This window comes from Oncorhynchus mykiss, chromosome 22, assembly GCF_057628025.1.
Source record: "Oncorhynchus mykiss isolate SJ-2025 chromosome 22, ASM5762802v1, whole genome shotgun sequence".
Taxonomy (NCBI): domain Eukaryota; kingdom Metazoa; phylum Chordata; class Actinopteri; order Salmoniformes; family Salmonidae; genus Oncorhynchus; species Oncorhynchus mykiss.
This window is the reverse complement of record NC_143043.1, coordinates 31,663,366-31,685,822: the sequence shown is the minus strand read 5'-3', so window position 1 is coordinate 31,685,822 and position 22,457 is coordinate 31,663,366. Positions and strand designations below refer to the sequence as shown.

Here is a 22,457-nt window from a genome sequence, read left to right as displayed (position 1 = left end):
TGGATGGCTCTACGGATTCTGATTAGCTTCTCCTCACTTCATGAACAGCTCACAGTCAAACAGACGGACAAAAGCAGTGGCTAAAAAGACCTCCCCCTCCCTGGACCGGTGTTCTTTCCATCCAAGTCCATAGTGGGGGTCCCTTTGTGAACAATGTGTGGTAAAGACTGGTTAATTATTTAGACAAAGATGCTATGACTCTCCGTCTGTCAGCGGTTTAGGAAATCAAAGCCTCCCAGTTTACATCTTAGACGGGGGAACGGCCGGAGTCACTCCCATTGCCTCCTAACTCCCAGCAGCCCCCTTTGTCATGGTGATTAACCCGTCTTCCCGCTTGCCGGGGCAGGGAGAGGTGGCGGGCAGTCATTAGCATGCCGTAACACCAGGCCAGCCCCTATTCAGCTAGGGGACACCAGGAGGATAGAGCAGAGTGTAGGCAGCATTTGTATGAGCTATTGTCATTTAGTCTACTCTGCTTTGATAGCTTCCCACTTGAGAGATTTGGATAAGGTACTCATCGAAACTTTTCAAACTACAGGGCGTTCTCTCTTTTCCTGCTCCTTGTGCTAAGAATGTGTGTGTCAGCCAAAAAGCTTTCCACATGCAGAGTATGACTGACATTTAACAGGGCTGATTTCCCAAAGGGTGTGATCCATGCTCCAAATCAAATGCTAGGATTGACTTGAGACTGTTAAATGCCAGTTTGCAAATAAGCAATGTACTTCATTACCCACACGTGTGCTACGCTCGGTTACACTTGTCTGGAGAGATGTTGGAATATAACCAGTTTTCAACCAGTTTCTCCAATATCCAGTTTAAAAAATTTGGTGTATGACCAAAGTGTATTTTTGATTTAAGAAGAAAATCATGCTTTGAAATGAAGATATAATGCCATGTACACTTGTTGACCAGGGAGATGGATTTGAGATGAACAAAAGTAATCCATTAATCTTTAGTCTAACATCCCTTAGCAGTGAACTAACGACTTCTCCTCTCTGTTTTCCCGGCCCGCCACATCACCAACCCACCAAGGTTTTCAGAGCTTGCCAAGAGAAGCTTTGTAAAGCAACATTGTATGGACAGCTTTTTAATGTCAATGCATGTCCTTCCTGGAACTGTAATGCTCCAGGTGTCTCTTTTGACTCTGCTTACCCATCATACCCAATGAACTAGACATCCCTGCATTAAGAACAAACAACATCTGTTTATTCTATTGGATAACACATGTCTCAACTGAACCTTTACATTTTGTGAAGAATGCTTCAGTGCAGTTTGCCTGAATAGCAAGAACTAGAGAGCTATGTACGTCTCTCATTCAAAAGTGTCTTTCAAAGCCCGTCACCCCCCCTTTCTTACCCACTAGTTTTCTCACGCCAATTTTTTTTTATCCGACTTCCCCAACAGTAGTGTTTTTCTAGGTCAATCAGTCTATTGGTAGTGTTGGCTCGGTCCTCAATCTGCATTAATCGTCATTAAAAAAGAAAATAATGGCATGCGTTCTGGGAAAATATAGCATTCCTCATTGGCTACAAACTTGAAGTGTGTCATGGCAATTTACTAAGGTCATTTGGCGGAAGGCAGTATATTTTGGAGGCGCAGTGAACATATCTGATTTAAGTAGATGCTGTGTGGATGGTTTATGGTCGTGGCATGGCTGGGTTTTTGTCTGCTTGGACGCACTTCAAAGCACCTTTTGGTGACAATTACTGTCAAGTGTGTGCCGCAGTGGCGGTCGGTGTCGTTTTAAGATGAGGGAGGACAATTATTTTTTTATGAGCATGGCCATATTTCTATTACAGCATATTGTCATTCCTATTCCATTCACACAGCTCAATTTAACATCAAAAGGTTTAGGCTACTACATGATACTAAAATGTTCCCTATAGCTATCATGAGGTTGCTACAACCTAGCCTATGAAAAGTTTACAACGTAGGTGCACAGGTCGAGAGAAAAATGTGAGTAATCAAGGTGACAGACAGTGACACATTCTATACAGCCTTGCACACTCTTGCCTGCATCTAGGGTGTCATCATTCATCCAAAATGAGAGTTTCTATTGGACAAATGTGGGTATTTTTATCCCCATTTTCATTCCGTTTGCTTCTGTTTAAGTAATGTTTTTTTTCAACAGAATTGGTTGATTGAATATACCCCTGATCACACGCGAACACAGTTCACGTTCATAGCAACCACATACAAACAGCATGATCTGCTCATTGTATAATTCCTTCTCGGATCGATGCGCTCCCCTCCTTTCACCATTTCCCTTCACTTGTGGACTTCAGTGCACAACACATCAGCTGTCTATGACCAGTTGGAGAAAAAAAAAATCCAAGCCAAACCTTCATATCATGACTGCTACACACAGCCTACATCGTTGTCACCATATTAGCTAACGTCGTAGTTAACATAGCTACTAGAACTAACAAGTTTGTAAACCCGCTACAATCATGCAGTACAGTCAGCAAGCAGTTTAGTAGTTACACAGGCGAGCCCCGGTGGAAATCAATAAATCCACAAGCTTACCTTGACTTGGACGAGTTCCAGTGTTGGATAGCCATAGCAGGGCTAGCTAACATAGCATCCCTCTCTGTTTGAGCTGGGTGTTTGAGTAGGCTAAACTGGCTAGCTGAATTCACTAACTAAGTGAAAGTTAGAGTGAAAATGCAACAAAATATAACTAGGTCGCTCTCTCGCTCTTGCTTCTCCATTTAAAAAAAATTAATTCATTTGATCAACTGTTCAACTATTCTGTCTTTGAATCAACTACTCACCACATTTTATGCACTACTCTGCTAGCTCGCTATAGCTTATGATTTCAGTACTTGATTAATTCTCTGATCCTTTCAGTTGAGTTGATAAACTGTTAGTTCATGCTGTAAAAGCTCGGATAGGTTGGAGGATGTCCTCCGGAAGTTGACATAATTATTGTATAAGTCTATGGAAGGGGGTGAGAACCATGAGCCTCCTAGGTTTTGCACTGAAGTCAAAGTACCCAAAAGAGGATGAAAAGTATCTGTCCTCCGGCTACACCATTATGCTACCCTATAGAGTGCTATTGAGGCTACTGTAGACATTCATTTAAAAAAACAATGTGTTTTAATCAATTATCAGTAACGTGTGTGTGTGTGTGTGTGTGTGTGTGTGTGTGTGTGTATGTGTAAACCAAATGGTAGTTTTGTCTTTGTTTCGCTATTAAATATTTTCTGAAATTCAATAAGGAGGATTGTTCTCCCCTTCCTCCTCTGAGGAGCCTCCAGGTGTGCTGCTAGAGTCTGACTGAAGATTAAAGCAGACCAAATATTGAGATGAACAGTGCATTTGGAAAGTATTTAGACCCCCTGACTTTTTCCACATTTTGTTATGTTTTAGCCTTATTATAAAATTGATTAAATATTTATTTTCCTCATCAATCTACACACAATACCTCATAATGACAAAGCCAATTTTTTTTTATAAAAAAAAAACCTTTTTAGCAAATTTATTACAAATGAACAGATACCTTATTTACATAAGTATTCAGACCCTTTGCTATGAGACTTGAAAGTGAGTTATGTTGCATCCTGTTTCCATTGATCATCCTTGAGATGTTTCTACAACTTGATTGGAGTTCACCTGTGGTAAATTCAATTGAATGGACATGATTTGGAAAAGTGCATACCCCTGTCTATATAAGATCCCTCAGTTGACAGTGCATGTCAGAGCAAAAATCAAGCCATGAGACCGAAGGAATTGTCTGTAGAGTTCCGAGACAGGATTTTGTCAGGGCACAGATCTTGGCAAGGGTACCAAAACATTTTTGCAACCTTCAAGGTCCCCAAGAAAACAGTGGCCTCCATCATTCTTAAATGGAAGGACTTTGGTACCACCAAGACTCACCCTAGAACTGACTGCCCCGCCAAACTCTGCAATCGGGGAAGAAGGGCCTTGGTCAGGGAGATGACCAAGAACCCGATGGTCACTCAGAGAGTTCCAGAGTTCCTCTGTGCAGATAGGAAAACCTACGAAAAGGACAACCATTCCTGCAGCACTCCGCGAATCAGGACTTCATGGTAAAGTGGCCAGACTGAAGCCACTCCTCAGTGGAAGGCCCATACCAGCCCGCTTGGACTTTGCTAAAAGGCACCTAAAGGACTCTGACCATGAGAAAAAAGATTCTCTGGTCTGATGAAACCAAGATTGAACTCTTTGGCCTGAATGCCAAGCTGAACATCTCTGGACAGACCTGAAAATAGCTGTGCAGTGACGCTCCCCATCCAACCTGACAGAGCTTGAGAGGATCTGGAGAGAAGAATGAAACTCCCCAAATACAGGTGTGCCAAGTTTCTAGCGTCATACCCAAGAAGACTCGAGGCTGTAATCTCTGTCAAAGGTGCTACAACAAAGTAAAGGGTCTGAATAGTTATGTAAATGTGATTCCACTTTTTACATTTTTTATAAATGTGTAAAAATGACAACCTGTTTTTTCTTTGTTATGGGGTATTGTGTGATATTTTAGAATAAGGCTGTAACAAAATGTGGAAAAAGTCTAGGTGTCTGAGTACTTTCCGAATGCACAATTATTATCTGGTATTCCTTCACACCACTTATTTGTCTCATTGGACAGTGGTGGTAGTTGTTTGAGAATACTTTTTATTTAGGTTCATTTCTGTGTGCACATCTCTTACTCTTTTTATTCATTCCACTCTCCGCCCTGCACTTTTATACTTGAATAGTGTTTGAGTCTGAGGCCTGTGTGTGTGGCGGAGGAGGAGTGTGAAGCAGGGCTGATCAGGCCTAGCAGGAAGGATCTGGACATGGCTGTTAAGTTTCATTGACTGAGGGGGGTTGCTCCATTGCCTGCTATCTGTGGAGCTCATTATACACAATGTGGGTGGCAGGGAGAGAACCCTCCCCCCCCCCCAGAAACACCAGACCATCGACGCTGGAGACCCGCATTCTCTCCTCACTGAGGTTACAGCCCCTAGACTTTCTCTAGTGGTGATGGTTCCCTTCCGGAACATTCCAATGATTCTGAGGAGGTGAGGAGTAGCTGAAGGAAAAAGTTGCATTACCATGGGTGTCTCCTCTATGGCATTGCTTGGAAATGTGAGTCGCTAATATAAACAGGTATTTGTTTGTCATTTCAAGGAGCTATTTTGATCACTTCCTGTTCAACCATGCATCAATGTACGTTTTTAACATACAGAAAGCATCTTCAAATGCCCCAAATAAACTGTTAAACAGAAATAAGCTTACACAGCTACAACGACACATCTCCTTGTCAAATGTCGGGCTTTTTTTTTCTTCGTGTTCTTTCTTTTCTAGAAGGATCATTGTAATCACAACTGCTTGTCAAATCCTTTTCAAGCAATAATGACCTGTCAAGCCGAGACAATCTGCTCTAATCCATGTTGTTTATTTCCATTCTGCGGACGAGGAGCTCTGTGCTGTTTTCTATTGGCCGCGAGGCTTATCAGCACCCACAAGCTCAGCCCATAGCTTAGTACTCTCCTCTCCTGATGTTGCCATCTCTACTTTGAGAGCTCTTAGATTATAATGATCTCTGAAGGAAAGGTTGGATTGTTAGTTTGTTACACAATCAACAGGAGGGTGTTTTTGACAATGGATATTTTTTTTATTGAATCAATCACGTCATGTTCGAGATGGCCAAATCCTGAAATGAAACTGCACAGATCTTGTGTGACATTCATTTGGGCATCACGGGTATGATGAAGTCCATAGTAATACTCTGATAATGTGGGCGTTAGTGTGGTCAGTATGTCAGCAGAGGAGTAATTTACACAGCTAGGATTTCCAAAGGCTCCAAATGTCTCTCTAATCGAAATTGACCATTCTGTCCTAAGCTCTCGCTTGATCCCTACAAACACGCAGCAGTGTAAATCCAGTGACCTTTGACCTGGCCCTATGGCCCTCTGGGTAAAGCCTTCCATGCTCTGAATATTGATATTCTGGCTGTTGTGTTCCTCAATATGTTCTCATTGGTAGAGATAATACAGATCACATTTTGTTTTTGAGGAAGAGTACTACCGTTTGTGAAAGTTAGTGGGGGCTGGTTGAGTGGGATTAGTGGATTTGAAGTGTTTCTTTAACCTCAAATAACAGGAGATGGCAGTGGAATGTTATCAGGTCAGTCTCACTCCCTCTGAAGACTTTTCATGTTGCAGATATTTCTGGCCTAGATAGGGAGAGTGGTCTGAAGTCTCCTGACTCCAAATCCTTCACATTTCATTTCTAATTCCTCGAGTCCCAGTCCAGACACAATTCCACCGCATAGTGTGTATGGGCCCAGCAGGAGCATGTTTTAACGAAGCCTAAATTCATTTATTCGCCCACTATCTCCCCAATTCACCACTGACTACACTGCCCATAACAGAAATTGTATTTTCTCTCACTTCTACTCTGTGGAAAATATGATCTGATAATCACAACTTGAAATCTTGCATTGCGAACAAAACCTAAACAAATGACTCAGTGATGCTGGGAAAGTGCATTAGCTCGTACTCCCATTCTACGCTACGCTTTCATCCGTCCATCATCAGGCAGGATGATGTGGTGGTTCCCATCATCACTGGTATGGGGGAGCTGCTAGAGTACAGTAAATCAGATGGGACGTTAAGCAGAGTGGCGTGGGACAGCCACAGAGTCAGAGGGCCCAGCTCTTTCCCAGGCCACCGCAGCATAGTAAAAGGACAACTAGACATGTTTTTAACCCATCTGACCCCATCTGATTGAGACATCCTGTTGAGTCTATTTGTCATGACGTGTCAACCTAGCCCTGAGAAAGGTGATAAGTGAGGCTCACGTTACCGGCCACTGTAATATCCATCTCTTGTCTGGCTGGTGGCGTAATGTAACAACCGTTCCAAAGGACCAGAACGTAATGAGTCACATCAGCTTCGTTGCCGCTTTGGTTGTTGTGTTGGTATGCATTTTCAGAAATATAGTAGTGAGAGGGATGTCAGTGGTTTGTTGAATGGCTGTTATGGGTGAAACTTCAGTCATGAAGTAATTAGTGTGAACTGCTATTGCATTCCACAGCAGACAGACAAAGCCCCGATCCTAGCTGGGCTGGGTGTTTATTTTAGCTCATAAATAACGCAGGCAACTTCGATTGTGGGGTACATTTATAATGCATGAACTCCTCTGTTTTTTTTTTCCCCTTTCTGGCAACATATTCCTCCAAGGCTCTGTTCCCTTCAACTGCATTTCAATGAATAATTAAAGTGAAACTCAAAGAATGTCTGTGATACCACCTGCTAGGTTGCTCATCGTTTCCCGCTCTCTATTGAATAACATAATAGCATGTCTTCAACCATATAGATTTCAGCCCATTAGTGGCAGCACAGCGCTGTTTTTGTTGGTTTGAAAACATTGGATAAATAATGATATTCACAACGTTTTGAACTACTCTTTCAAGGCTATATGCTGTTTAGAGGTGACATGTAATGAATCGCTAATTGTGTCAAAGAACATTAAAGGTATGTTGACTTACTTGGCATGCATGCCTGCAGGTCTTCATTGTTATTACCCTGTTAATTGCAATTGGTGCATGAGCTATAAAGATATTCCAGGTCATATTTAATTGCGTTATGCCTTGACAGCTTATGACTCCCAACAAATGGTAGATGAGTAAATCTATTTGAATTCAATCCCTTTTTGACAGCTCACCTTTTGATTTGACTGAAACCTTCCACACATATTTGATTATTGTAGAAATGAACAGAAAGTGACTTTTTAAACCTGAATGGCTAAACCTTCAAGAGATAAAGGTGCTCAAAGTTGATCCATGTTGCATACCCCACCATAGCATTAGACAGCCATGTCTTCTTCACTGAAAAATATAAATGGTTGGGATTGATATCATTTAAAAGCTTACAGACAGGGTTGTCAAACTATTTTATAATTTCTGTCGGGAAGAATTATTTGACTAAAATTGTATTTATTTGACCTTTTTTAATGTAAATCCCCTATCTGACCTAGATATTAACATATGTTGTAGTTTAGACCCTAATTTATATAATCTAAGGGTTTTGTGTTGTGTCTCGACCAATAGCGTACACAACATGCTCTTGAATACAAGGTGGCTGTCATGTTTTGGCTGATAAATGTACTAAAATGTGAATACAATTTTTAAATGTCAACTTTCAAATGGTACAACAAAGATGGTTGGAAGTCCACGCATCAGAGAATGTTTACTTGAATGGAAATATCTGTTACATTTTTGTGGTACTAACTAGAAGTTTAAATGGACATTTCAACGGTGTACCAGCTAAATTGCAGTGGTCTGAAGGGACAGCAATATGAAATCCAAGTTTGTGTTTTTAGATAATTGACATAATTTTTTTCAAGAAATTCTAAAATAGTTTGACAACCCTGTCTAAGTCTTGAAATGATATCAATCCCAACCATTTTGATATTTTCCAGTGAAGAAGACATGGCTTTCTCCATGGTATGTTGGTATGCTAACTGGCTCAACTTTGAGCACCTTTATCTCCTGGTTTTGTCATTCAGGTCTAAAAAGGCACTTTCTGACCACTTCTTCCATGGGCAAACATGTCTGGAAGGTTTTGTATAAATGAAAAAGGGATGCTGTCAAAAAGTGATTTGAATTCAAATGTAATTCCCCAGATAGCAAGTGATTGATAAATGACTTTTGGAAAAGATTTGAGATGAAGACCAAGGGCCTTATGAAAGGAGTTGACGATCTCCATAGGAAGAGAGAGATGGAAACCAGATGGTTTTTCCTCCCCTAGTCTGTTATATGACAGACATTGAGAAGAGGCATGTCTGTGTTATCCTTGCTCTGTGCTGTGAACTAATGAGAGGGCATATGGTGGACATGAGTCATGTCATCCATGGTAAACATCATAACCAACACAAACCCATGGGATGGACTTTGAAGTCTGAGTTTTCTTGAGTCCTACCAGGACATGCATTGTGATAAAAAGGTGTGTTTGTGTGCTGGGGAGAGGGATGTAGAACCATGTTTCAAGTTTGAGCACTTCAGTTCATCGGTCTCCTCCTCCAACCTTGAAATATCTAATCCACTCACACACCCTAGTGTGGCAGCATGTCTCAACTGCTTTTTCAAACCAGCACCTGTGTTGGTTTACTGGAAGCGCAGAGAGAGCGACAACCGGAGAGTCCTATGCACGACCACACCTCATCTTACTCACAGTCCACTGAAAGAAAAATGTGGAAGGTACACTGAACTTTATTGTTTATCAGTCACCGTAAATCACTCCACACTTTATTCTCCACATTTTTACAATCCTACGAAAGTTAATGACAAGTCAATGACATATTGGAAAGCCTTTAGGACGTACAATTTTCTACCTATTCACATCACAACCCAACACTCGATGAAATATGTTTAAACTGTTCTGATTTGTTGACCTCCGCTTGTTTTGATACTCCCAGTGTGCATCAGCTGACAGGCAACTCTTCACCAGCTGTACAACTTTAATTCTTTCATTTCAAATATGTCACGGAATTCACTTTTTGAATGTTTTCTTGTACATGGTAGAAAACAAACACTTGACTTGAATATGGATGTGGGCCCTAATCTATAGATTTCACATGACTGGGCAGGGGATTGGCCTGGGAGGGCATAGGGTCCAGGCCCAGTCAAGCAAAATGTGTTTTTCCCCACAAAAGGGCTTCATTACAGACCCCCCAGCCCCAGCCCCACTCAGAAGATCCTGCAGGTGAAAAAGCCGGATGTGGGGGTCATGGGCCGGTCTGCGGTTGTGAGGCCTGTTGGACGTACTGCCAAATTGTCTAAAAAGTATTGGAAGCAACTTATAGTAAAGAAATCAACAATCAATTCTCTGGAACAGCTCAGTTGGACTATCCTACAGTCAGCATACCAATTGCATGCTCCCTCAAAATGTAAGACATCTGTGGCATTGTGGATGGTGGATAGATTATCTTGGCAAAGGAGAAATGCTCACTAGCAGGGATGTAAACAAATGTGTGCACCAACATTTAGAGAAAATAGCTTTTTGTGTGTATGGAAAAGTTCTGGGATTTTTTTTTTTCAGCTCATGAAACATGGGACCAAGACTTTACATGTTGCTTTTATATTTTTTTGTTCAGTGTAAATCAAGCTGACTTTGAATTATCTAATGCAGTTTGAAGTGGGCCTTCTGCCATGAATAAGAATGAGGAGGGATGTAGGGAACCATTAAGAGTAATGGTGCTCATAGCAAGGGAGTGATGGAGGGAGAGAGAGAAAGAGACCGAGGGGGAGAAAGATATACAGAGAGCGAGAGAGATTAAAAAGAGAGCACTTTAACCACAACACCAGAGTAGGTCCTGGTGACCAGTGGTAGCTTCTGTGTGGGTCGATAAATATGAGCGGGGCGTCTAGCAAGCACCGCTGGAGTAATTGAGTCTGGTGGTGTGCATGAAAAGCGCCAGGGCTGCAGAATAGATGGGTGATATTTACAGCGTGTGATCAACGGAGAGCCCCTCCCTATCACTCTATCCCAGAGGAGTCTGGTCACTCCTGCTGCAGCTCTGCACACTCCCAGGGACTCCAGACATCCCCACCGCATTGCCAAGCTGACGCTAAACTTCAGGACCATGATCGACAGTTTCTAATGGCCCCAGCCATCTTTTCCTTTATGGGATAGATGGGGGGGGGGGGGACTTATACAATGGATTGGAAGGCCTGTTATGTATTCATAGTGGCTAGGTGACTTTATAGTCAACTTCATATTTGAAGGGATGTATGGAAAGCTCTCACATTTTGGTTATTCATGTGTAGAAATATTATGTTGTATCCATACCCATTGGATGCAGTGATCACAATATAGTGGCTATATCTAGGAGAACCAAGGTTCCAAAAGTGGGGCCTAAAATAGAGATCATCAAAAGTTTTCTGTGACTCTTATGTGGAGGGTGTAAAACATATTTGTTGGTCTGATGTGATTTAATAAGGAGCATCCAGATGCTGAACTTAATGAATTTATGAAATTGCTGCTTTCAATTATTGATAAATATGCACCTGTTAAGAAACTGACTGTTAGTACTGTTATGGCTCCATGGATTGATGAGGAATTTAAAAACTGTATGGTTGAAAGAGATGGGGCGAAAGGAGTGGCTAATAAGTCTGCATGCACACCTGACTTACTGCAAATTGAGAAATGATGTGACTAAACTCAGCAATAATAAGAAGAAACTGTATTATGAAGCCAAGAACAATGATCAAAACACTTTAGCATATTTTAAATGACATTATGGGCAGAAAGACATTCAACTTCATCTTTCAATTAATCAGATAGCTTACTCATCACAAAACCATTTGATGTTGCCAATTATCTTAATGATTACTTCATTGGCAAAGTGGGCAAACTTAAGCGGGAAATGCCAACAACGAACAGTGAGCCATCATATTCATGCGTAAAAAAACTAATGAAAGAAAAGCATTGTAAGTTAGAATTTTGCAAAGTTAGTGTGGGACAGGCACACTAGGCATTGACAACTTAGGAGTGGCCATACACAGTAGACTTCCATCTGTCTGTCATATCTTTTAATCTGAGTCTAGAGGAAGGTTTTTGTCCTCAGGCCTGGAGGGAAGCCAAAGTCATTCCGCTACCCAAGAGTGGTAAAGCGGACTTCACTGGTTCTAACCGCAGACCAATCAGCTAGCTGCCAGCTCTTAGCAAACTGTTGGGAGAAAGTGGTGTTTGACCAAATACAATGCTATTTCTCTGTAAACAAATTGACAACAGACTTTCATCATGCTTATTGAGAAGGACACTCAACATGTACTACACAAAGACTGATGATTGGTTGAAAGTGATAAGAAGATTGTTTGAGCTGTACTGTTTTCAGTGTAGCCGTTGATATTATTGACCATAACACAAGTTCTCAACAACAGGTTATGGCTTTTCAACTTCTGCTATGTCGTGGATTCAGAGCCATCTACCTAATAGAATTCAAAGGCATCTCTGTCAAACATGTAGGGTGTGGTGTACCGCAGAGAAGTTCTCTAGGCCCTCTACTTTTTTTTCCCTTCTATTTTTACCAATGACATGCCACTGGCATTAAACAAAGCCTGTGTGTCCATGTATGCTGATGATTCAACCATATACACGTCAGCAACCACAGCTAATGAAGTTATTTGAAATCCTTAACACGGAGTTGCAGTCAGTTTTGGAATAGGTGGCCAGTAATAAACTGGTCCTGAACATCTCTAAAACTAAGAGCATTGTATTTGGTACAAATCATTCCCAAAGCTCTAGACCTCAGCTGAATCTCTAGTAATGAATGGTGTGGCTGTTGAACAAGTTGACACTAAATTACTTGACGTTACCTTAGATTGTAAAGTGTCATGGTCAAAACATGTAGATTCAGTGGTTTTAGAGATGGGGAGAGGTCTGTCCGTAATAAAGCTTTTTTACACCACACTGCTAAGAAAGACCTAGTTAAGCTGCAGCTGGCCTAGAACAGAGTGGCACATCTTGCTCTTCGTTGTAATCAGAAGGCTAATTTAAATACTAGGCATGCTCTCTTGCCTAAGAGTTGATGAGACTGACTGCATCACTTCTTTTTTATAAGAAACTATGTGTTGAAAATTCCAAATTGTTTGCATAGTCAACTTACTCACAGCTCTGACACACACACTTACCCCACCAGACATGCCACCAGGAGTCTTTTCATAGTTCCCAAATCCAGAACTAATTCAAGAAAGCGTACCATCTTATATAGAGCCATTATTGCAAGGAACTCCCATCTCATATTGCTCAAATGAACAGCAAACCTGGTTAAAAAACCCCCCCAGATAAATCAACACCACGGCACAGCGTCACTCCAGTATCTGACCTAGATATTTTGTGTGATATGTAGGCTATGTGTGCTGTGTGTGTGTGTGTATATATATATATATAGTGTATTAAGAAAGGAGTCAGACCCTTGACTTTTTCCACATTTTGGTATGTTACAGCCTCATTCTAAAATGGATAAAATACTTTTTTCCCTCATCAATCTATACACAATAGCCCTAAATGATAAAGCAAAAACAGGTTTTTACACATTTTTTCAAAACAAATAAAGAAATACCTTATTTACATAAGTATTCAGACCCTTTGCTATGAGAATTGAAATAGAGCTCAGGTGAATCCTGTTTCCATTGATCATCCTTGAGATGTTTCTACAACTTGATTGGAGTCCACCTGTGGTAAATTCTATTGATTGGACATGTTTTGGGAAGGCACACACCTCTCTAAGGTCCCACAGTTGACAGTGCACGTCAGAGCAAAAATCAAGTCATGAGGTTTACGGAATTCTCTGTAGAGCTCTGAGACAGGATTGTGTCGAGGCACAGATCTGGGGAAGGATACCAAAACATTTCTGCAGGATTGAAAGTCCCCAAGTTTGGAAGCACCAAGACTCTTCTTTGGTCAGGGAGGTGACCAAGAACCTGACGGTCACTCTGACAGAGCTCCAGAGTTCCTCTGTGGAGATGGTTGTCCTTCTGGAAGGTTCTCCCATCTCTGCAGCAATCAGGCCTTTTGTAAAAGGAGGCCCAAACTGAAGCCACTCCTCAGTAAACGGCACATGACAGCCCGCTTGAAGTTTGCCAAAAGGCAACTAAAGGACACTGACCATGAGAAACAAGATGCTCTGGTCTGATGAAACCAAGATTGAACTCTTTGGCCTGAATGCCAAGTGTCACTTCTGGAGGAACCCTGGCACCATCCCTACTGTGAAGCATGGTGGTGGCAGCGTCATGCTGTGGGGATGTTTTTCAGTGGCAGGGGCTGGGAGACTAGTCGAGCCCGGACTTGAACCCGATCGAAAATCTCTGGAGAGACCGGAAAATTGCTGTGCAGCGACATTCCCCATCCAACCTGACAGAGCTTTAGAGGATCTGTAGAGAAGAATGGGAGAATATGTGTATGCCAAGCTTGTAGCCTCATACACAAAAAGACTCAGGGACTGTGGACACTACCAAAGGTGTTTCAACACAGTACTTTTTAAAATATTTGAATACATTTTCTACAATTCTAGAAAATATTTTTTTTGTCATTATGGGGTATTGTGTGTAGATTGATTGGGGAAAAAAAACAATTTAATCAATTTTAGAATAAGGCTGTAACATAACAATGTGGAAAAAGTCACGGTGTTTGAATACTTACACAATTCACTGTAGATCTGTCCTTGAGCAGTTCTTGTTTATTAATGTTCTGTCATGTTTCATGTTCTTTGTGGACCCCAGGAAAAGGGGCTGTGGCTTTCACAACTAATGGGGATCCTAATAAAATAGCAAATTATTTGATGGATTGCAGTATGGTAACGAAATGAAGGAATCATAGCTTGTCGTCAGAAAACCACTCATCTCTCCTAAACCCGCCCTATGATTGTACAAATATGCTCAGGCGGTATGGGAAAATGTCTCCTATACGTAATACATTAGCATGAATGATGTTCATGCCTTTTGTTATGTCTGCAGTGCATATGTGAAGCCCGAGGCAATCTCTACTGGTAGCGGTTCACACTTCATTAACTGAAGCAAAACACTTTCTGTGACATTTTATACAATACATTTTGTCAGAGTTTGTTTTTTCAGCTGTCCCCGTTGGGAAGTGAGTCTTTTTTTACGTTGGACCGAGAACCAGCGCACCCCTACCCCAGCCGCCTGGGGAAGTGGAAGTTCTAAGATGCACAAGCGCGCGCACACACACACACACATAGCCGAGTTGTCTTACCCCCCTCTTCCCCTTCGCTGTGACAAAGTGAGGACGGTGCTGTCGCATTGGCAGCCATTCAGTCCCTGACTCTCACATCGGCCCCACAGAAAGCCTTTCAGGGCTCCACAGTGCAACAACTGCTGTGTTTTATTACAGCGTGAAATGGGGAGTGAAAGGGCTCCAAGGCTGGTCCTACTTACCCATGCAGAATGTGTCACTTTTTTGGAAGGACGATAAGGACACAAAGGGAGAGTCGGGAGCACAAATGCTTTTGTTGGGAAACTGCTACAGCCAACTGCTTTGGTGGAGCTCTGGCCTCAACCAATAGCCAAAGTCCTTGTATACATCTGGGAATGAGAACAGTTCAATTCAACATCATTTAGTGTACTAACTTGCATGTTTATGCATCATAGAACATTTTCATGTGGTGTTGTTATGCCAACATATGTTAGCCTGGATGCCAGTCTCAGACTTTAGCTTCAACACCATCTCAGGCTGGCACCCAGGTTAACTAGACAGATGCAGCATGTCTATCCCAATTACCCGCCTTCCCTTCCATGTTGTCTCTGCCCAGCTGAGATCTCCTACACTGATTAAAAATATAAATGCAACATGCAACAATTTCAAAGATTTTACTTTGTTACAGTTCATATAAGGAGATCAGTCAATTGAAATTAATGCATTAGACAATCTATGGATTGTGAAATCTATGGATTTCACTTGATTGGGAATACAGACATGCATCTGTTTAAGGCACAGATAGTGCCTTAAAAAAATGATAGGGGTGTGGGTCAGAAAACAACCAGTCAGCATCTGGTGTGACCACCATTTTCCTCATGTGGTGCAACATCTCATTCGCATAGAGTTGATCATGCTGTTGATTGTGGCTTGTGGAATATTTTCCCACTCCTCTTCAATGGCTGTGTGAAGTTGCTGGATATTGGCGGGAACTCAAACACGCAGTCGTACACGTCAATCCAGAGCAGCCCGAACATGCTCAATGACATGTCTGAGTATGCAGGTCATGGAAGAACTGGGACATTTTCAGCCTCCAGGAATTGTGTACAGATCCTTGCAATATCGGGCTGTGCATTATCATGCTTAAACAAGAGGTGATGGCGGCGGATGAATGGCACAACAATGAGGCTCAGGATTGCGTCACGGTATCTCTGTGCATTCAAATTGCCATCGATAAAATGCAATTGTGCTCGTTGTCCGTAGCTGCCCATACCATAACCCCACCTTCATCATTGGGCCCTCTGTTCACAACGTTGACAGCAAACCGCTCGCCCACACGAAGCCATAGACGCTGTCTGCCATCTGTCCGGAACAGTTGAAACCAGGATTCATCAGTGAAGAGCACACTTCTCCGGCATGCCAGTGGCCATCGAAGGTGAGCATTTGCCCACTGAAGTTGGTTACGACCCCAAACTGCAGTCAGGTCAAGACCCAGGTGAGGACGATGAGCATGCAAATGAGCTACCCTGAGACGGTTTCTGACTGTCTGCACAAACTTTCTTTGGTTCTGCAAACTGTTTCATCAGCTGTCCAGTTAGCTCAGGGGTGGGCAATTCCGGTCCTCGATGGCTTGATTTGGTGTCACAGTTTTGCCCCAGCCCCAAATAACACACCTGACTCCAATAATCTCCTAATCAAGATCTTCAGTTTAGAATGCAATTTGATTAATCAGCTGTGTTTGCTAGGGATGGAGAAAAAGTGTGACACCAATCAGGCCCTCAAGGACTGGAGTTGTCCACCCCTGGGTTAGCTGGTCTCAGACCATCCTGCAGGTGAAGAAGCCAGAAATAGAGGTCCTGGGCTGACGTGGTTACACAGTCTGTGGTTGTGAGGCCGGTTGGACGTACTGCTAAATTCTCCTAAACAACATTGGAGGCGGATTATGATGGAGAAATGAACATTACATTCCCTGGCAACAGCTCTGGTGGACATTCCTGCAGTCAGCATGCCAATTGCACACTCTCAACTGTGTTGTGTGACAAAACTGCACATTTTAGAGGGGCCTTTTATTGTCCCCAGCACAAGGTGCACTTGTGTACCTGTGTAATGATCATGCTGTTTTCGGCTTCTTGATATATTCCACACCTGTCAGGTGGATGGATTATCTTGACAAAGGATAAAATGCTCACTAACAGGGATGTAAACAAATTTGTGCACAAAATTTAATAAATAATATTTTTTGTGCGTATGGGACATTTCTGGAATTTTATTTCAGCTTATGAAACATGGGACCAACACCTTACATGTTGCATTTATATTTTTTGTTCAGTAATGGTTAAACCCCATGTTAAAGACTCACAGAAGCAGATATTGTTGGAGTCAGCAGCAAAACTGTGCCAATAAAACTGTGGTTTTTGATTGAGTCACCTTTTTGTAATTATACGGAGCGTCTCCTATTTGCTTTGGCAAGACATCTGTCGTCACTCACGCCCCCTCCTACTAAAATGTCAGTTATGTGGGTGTGGCTGAGGAAAAACGCTGACAGATTGTCAATTATCAGCACACCTGTGGAGAGCTCTCACAGCGAGGAACTCAAATGCTTATCTTTTTGTGATCCTCATATCCACTCCCTCAAAGAGTGCAAAGACTTGCAAAATCCATAGGAATGCACTTCCTTTATTTGTAATTTGCCTTCGTTTTTTCTATTGTATTGAAAACACCTCTCTTGGACTAAATAATTTGTGTGTGTGTGTGTGTGTGTGTGTGTGTGTGTGTGACACATTGACGAGGTAGACATCATGCACTAAATTGGCTTGATTCCGCAGCTTACATGTGTATGCTCAGTGATTTGTAGAGGGGATTTTAGGCCTTTGGCATGTGCCGTGTCTGTTGGCAGAGGTTCCTTTAGACTAGTGTGACTGCTGGAGCAAAAGCCATTGCCTCAACACCTCAATGTGTCAGCATGGTGTCTCTGGAAGGAAGACTGGCTGCCCATTAGTGCTACTACATGTACTGTAGGTGTTCATCAAATCATATTCCCATGCAGTATGTGGGGATAGTGACATTGCAAGACTCTTATTTCAGTTTTTCCCACTATGTCATTCTGTGGAACCCACAATGGTTTCTTTTGAATCTCCAGGGGTTCATTCTGAACTCCTGCTCATCACATAGTATAGCCTATACTTGTTTTTATGGGAAATATGAACTACTGCTTCCCTACTGCCTCCTGTCTCCCTTTTCTCAGTCCTGTATCTCCTCCTTAACACTTCAGTGTCCAGATGGTCTTCTTCCAAACCCGCTCCGTGGGAGTGGAGTGGAGTGGAGTGGAGTGGATTGGAGAGAAAAAGCGAGACCGAGTTTTAACTGAGAGACCACAGTGTGTAATTGAGAACTGTCAGGCAACCCAAGTGTAGGGCCCTGATTGCGCCATGTTCCTCCTAGAAGCCAGGTTTACACTTCAACATGTGCCCGCCCTACGCACTCCATAAAAAGCAAGTCAACTTTTCACTGGCAATGGCATAATAAAAACAGGCTGCTAATGAGCTGATTAAAGACACATAAACACAGCTCCCTGACTAAGGTGTAATTTCTTATGTTGCCTTTTAAGACAATCTTATTCTCATGCAAGTGTCTCTGTACCATATCAGTAAAACATGGGCACATACTGTTTTATGCTCATCGAATGACTCTGTCTCTCTCTATATATCTAATAGGTAATGTTCTCTGAGATTGACGTGAGACATCCAGAATGTTCTGGTTCATCAAAGATGATTCCCCCCTGCTGACCAACATATTGGACTTTCCCAATACGAGGAATGCGGTGGTGGAGTCTGACAGTTAGCTGCTGGGTCTCTGTATTGGAGGTGGGTCAGAGAGCCTAAATTGAATGGGGCTGAATGGTCACTGTGGTTTGGGCCTGTCCCAGTGGCTGCCCAGAAGCAGCAGCCCAGCAGTGGTTCCTCTCTGGGAGACTCTCCTACTGGCTATAGCAGTACCACTGGTTCTGTAGCAGCCAGCTAGCAGCACCCGGAACACATCAGCCTCCAGCCACTCTATCCTATGAAGGTTCTGAACACATGCCCCTTTTTCTGCGGTGGCATCTGATGCCTGATTCCCTTGGACATGCATGAACTTTCATGTTTTATTACATTTAGCCTTATTGAGTTTGATTAGTTGAGGGCGAGCGGTTGTATTTACAGCGAGAGGAATTTGACCATTATTGGTGTATTTTCATTTTAAATTCTTCATCCGATATGTTGGGCTAAACGACTTGCCCTGCAGTCTCTTCTAGGATCCTCTTTGATCCCATGCCCGCGCCAATCATCCAGTAAATAAGTTCCACATGTTTGAAAAGGGAATCCCAAGAACATTTTAACTGGGTGTATTATCTATTAACCATCCTCTCTGTGTACAACTGGAAGAGGTAGGGAGGGAGAGAGGGCGGGTCCAGACATGCGGTGGTGGAGAGAGCTGGTGAGGGGGGGTTGGGGTTTATGCTGATGCATTTTTGTAAGGATTATGTCAAGGGCAGAAGAGCCAGACAAAAAATGATAGCTATTGAGTGGATTTTGGGAGTCACAGCGACTGTGCTCTATTCTGAAACGAATCCGCTTTGGCCCTTGGCCTGTTACCTTCTTTTGTAGAAAATTGTTGATGTTCTTTGAAAGTATGTGGGGATTCTGTAACAAAGAGGTGTGAATGCTGATTGTGGTGTGTACCATGGAAGTGGCTGTGTGAGGTGCTTGGCAGTCAGAGGGAGTGAGACAGAAAGAGAGCAAGGGAGAGCAAGAGATAGCACCCTCTCAGGCTTCGCTCACACTAAGCTCTTTAATGTGGCTGGCTCTTTGAAGCACTGACACCCTTCCTTCTCCCTTTCATAGTGCCTGGAGCCCTGCAAGGAATCCTGGGACCTGAAGGAAAATCAGTGCCAGGACTTATGCGAGGTACGTATGTCACTATTGCCACCGCCTCTGAGTTTGAGTGCTCCCTCTGGAGTGGGGAAAGTCTGAGGGAACGAAGAGCGTCAAGCAAAGTAAAGTGGAGGCTCTTTTTTTTCTCTCTACTGTAATGTAATGTAATGTAATGTAATGGCACTCCGTGTAAGATTGAATCAAAGCTGTTTAACTTACTCACCACTCAAATTAGTCATCAGGTTCAATGTAAACAGAAGAATCCCTGTTAGCTCGCTGACCTGCCTGTTCAAGCACTGGCACACTCAACTCTACAAGTCACCTGACACACATTTTTCATTTGCCTTTCCTTCTCCCCCTCCTACCTCGTCCTCTTTGTCCTCTTCTTCTCCTCCTCCTACTACCTCCTCGTCCACCTCTACCCTCCAGCCCCTCTTTCCCAAGAAGCACTATGAGTGTTTGACTAGCTGTGAGTTCCTGAAGTCTGTAGAAGGGGTGAAACAGGGGGACTGCTCGGCCCCCGAGAAGGCCAGTGGCTTCGCTGCAGCCTGCGTGGAGAGCTGTGAGGAGGATGGAGAGTGCTCCGCTGTCAAGAAGTGCTGCTCCAATGGCTGCGGACACACCTGTCAGACCCCCAAGAACCTCTACAAAGGTACAATGACACGTACTGTACAGGCGCCGTATGTGACATCATTGGGTACAACACTAACGCTAGTTACTGTACACAGACCTTTGTCAGATTCGGTTATTCAAATGCAACAGTAGCTTTCAGCGCCATAACTTTTGTCCCTGAATATTGTAAATCATCTTCTGTTATTATTTAGCAAGGCTATGCCTTTTTAGTGTGTGTTTGTGTATGCACGATATACCAAGTTTCACTAGTAGTGCTGCAAAATCCATTTAGCTATGCAGTGAACCATACATTTAATTTTATTCAAAATAGACCAATATTTCACTTGAGTTTCTTTGTCTCCACGCAATCCCCACATTCTGTACATGCTGTATTTTATGATACATCCAGTGTGTGAAATTGTTCTAAATCCGCTTTAGGCTCACAAAAGAACAGATGCATAGAGAGAGAGAGAGGGAGGGAGACCTCCAGTAAAACTGTTTTAATGGCACTGCCTGAGGTGGATGTTCAGAGAGGAGAGGAGAGCGCACAGCCCATTGTGGAAGAGCGAGAGAAGACTCTCTCAGTGCCTCTGGGCCAGGAGATGGAAGCTGGATCTTCTTCAGTTGTGTTTGTCAGCAGCACACTGACTCTCTCAGGCTGCTGACAGCCTTGGACCATAACAAGGCAGGAGAAGTGGAACGACTGGAACCTGCCTCTTTCAGTCTTTGAAGCAATGCAGTGACAGAGCTGTGGCTATTATTGAAGTGCACACAGACGTGTGTGTGTGTGTGTGTGTGTGTGTGGGGGGGGGGGGGGGGGGGTCTGTGTTGAAGCATACATTAATATATTCTGAAAGAATGGATGTACAGTAAAGGCAGTGTCATGGCCTGGAGATTCACAGCCTGTGTGGATGGAGAAAGATAAAAGGAGATTTGCACATGTTTTAATTCGCAGTCTGCTTTAAGTCATGTTTGAATTCCAATCCTGATCTCCATTGTTGAAGGTGTAATTATGTGCTCACGGTGTGGAGAGAGTAATTGTTTCTGTATGTGCACAAGTGTGTGTTCAAGATGATCCATAATGCTGGAAGCCATTATTCTGACGCGAGCCGGGTGAAATGGAGTGTTCCCCCCCACGGAGATCGCTCTCAGATGTGTGTTTGTGTGCCCTGTGTGTGTGCAGGTGAAGGTCCCCAGCGAGTGTGTGACAGTGGAAGAGTGCGCTGTAGAAAGCAGAGCTCATTGTGTGTGTTATGTCTTTTGAACACAAATACACAGAAGACAACTACAGGGCCTTGGTCCCATATGTAGAGATTTTTTCTTGATATCAATAGAAGCCAGTGATGTTACATACTATTCACTAGACTGTAACGTCTTCTTTTTTGTTCAAAGCTGTACTAGCAAAGTGGAGTTTTGAATAAGATGTCTTTTCCCTCAGCCATGATGTGTTGGCAGTCATTTGTGATAGATGGTTATTCTGTCACCATAATGGAGATCACTGAGAGACCAGTGTGGAAAGGCAGTCTTGTTCTCAGCCCCGTGTCCTTATGTAAATATGTCAGTCTTTACTTATGGTCTCTCCCTCTGGAGACGCTATGATGCTTGATCCTCACACTCGCCAGCCAGCCAGCAGTCGTCCTCCCCAGCCATTCACAGCTCCACACCCCTAATGGATTTAAAAGATTGAACAGTGCATGACCATCCTGGGGTATGGATGTATTGCTGCCTCTGTGCTCCAAAACAAACAGTCATTTGATGCACATAAAATATGAAGCATATCTTTACTGTTAACCGTCAGAGACCTATGTAACCATGTATATTGATGACTCTGGGAACCATGGCATGACACTGAGCACTCATCAGTGTTTGAAGTCTATGGGAGGCCATTGTACTACAATCACCTTTTGAAGAATGTATTGTTGGATGTGTTCCTCCCACCTTGATTGGTGCTTGTTTGCCACTGCCCCAGTAATTAGCCTGGTCAGTGTGTGCGTGAGCACTCAGCATTATAATCCAGGAGCATTATTGTTGGAATGCACAATACATGAATGAATGCTCAGCTCTTGATGACTGTTCATCAAGGCAAACTTCATGGTTATGTTTTTTAGATGGGGCAGAGCAAGCATGTGGCCATTGGACGATGAATCCTGCTAGTACTTGGATGGATGGATTCTTGGATGGGATCTGGCCCCATAGGGGTAATCTTTGTAGGGGTGCGAGCTAAGAGCGGGTTTAGGGTTTGTCACTTTGCTGCGTGTGGATGGTTGTTGGATGG

The 22,457-nt window shown here is 43.0% G+C and overlaps 1 protein-coding gene across 1 annotated transcript in view; it reads left to right on the top strand.

Annotated features, from left to right (window-relative positions):
* The window catches only part of LOC110501646 (anosmin-1), a 58,859-nt gene that overhangs the window by 12,120 nt on the left and 24,282 nt on the right, over positions 1 to 22,457 (top strand). Inside the window, exons 3-4 of the mRNA XM_021579348.3 lie at positions 19,541 to 19,603; positions 20,000 to 20,222. Of these exons, the coding sequence (XP_021435023.1) occupies positions 19,541 to 19,603; positions 20,000 to 20,222 (286 nt within the window). The remainder of the gene's footprint in view (positions 1 to 19,540; positions 19,604 to 19,999; positions 20,223 to 22,457) is intronic.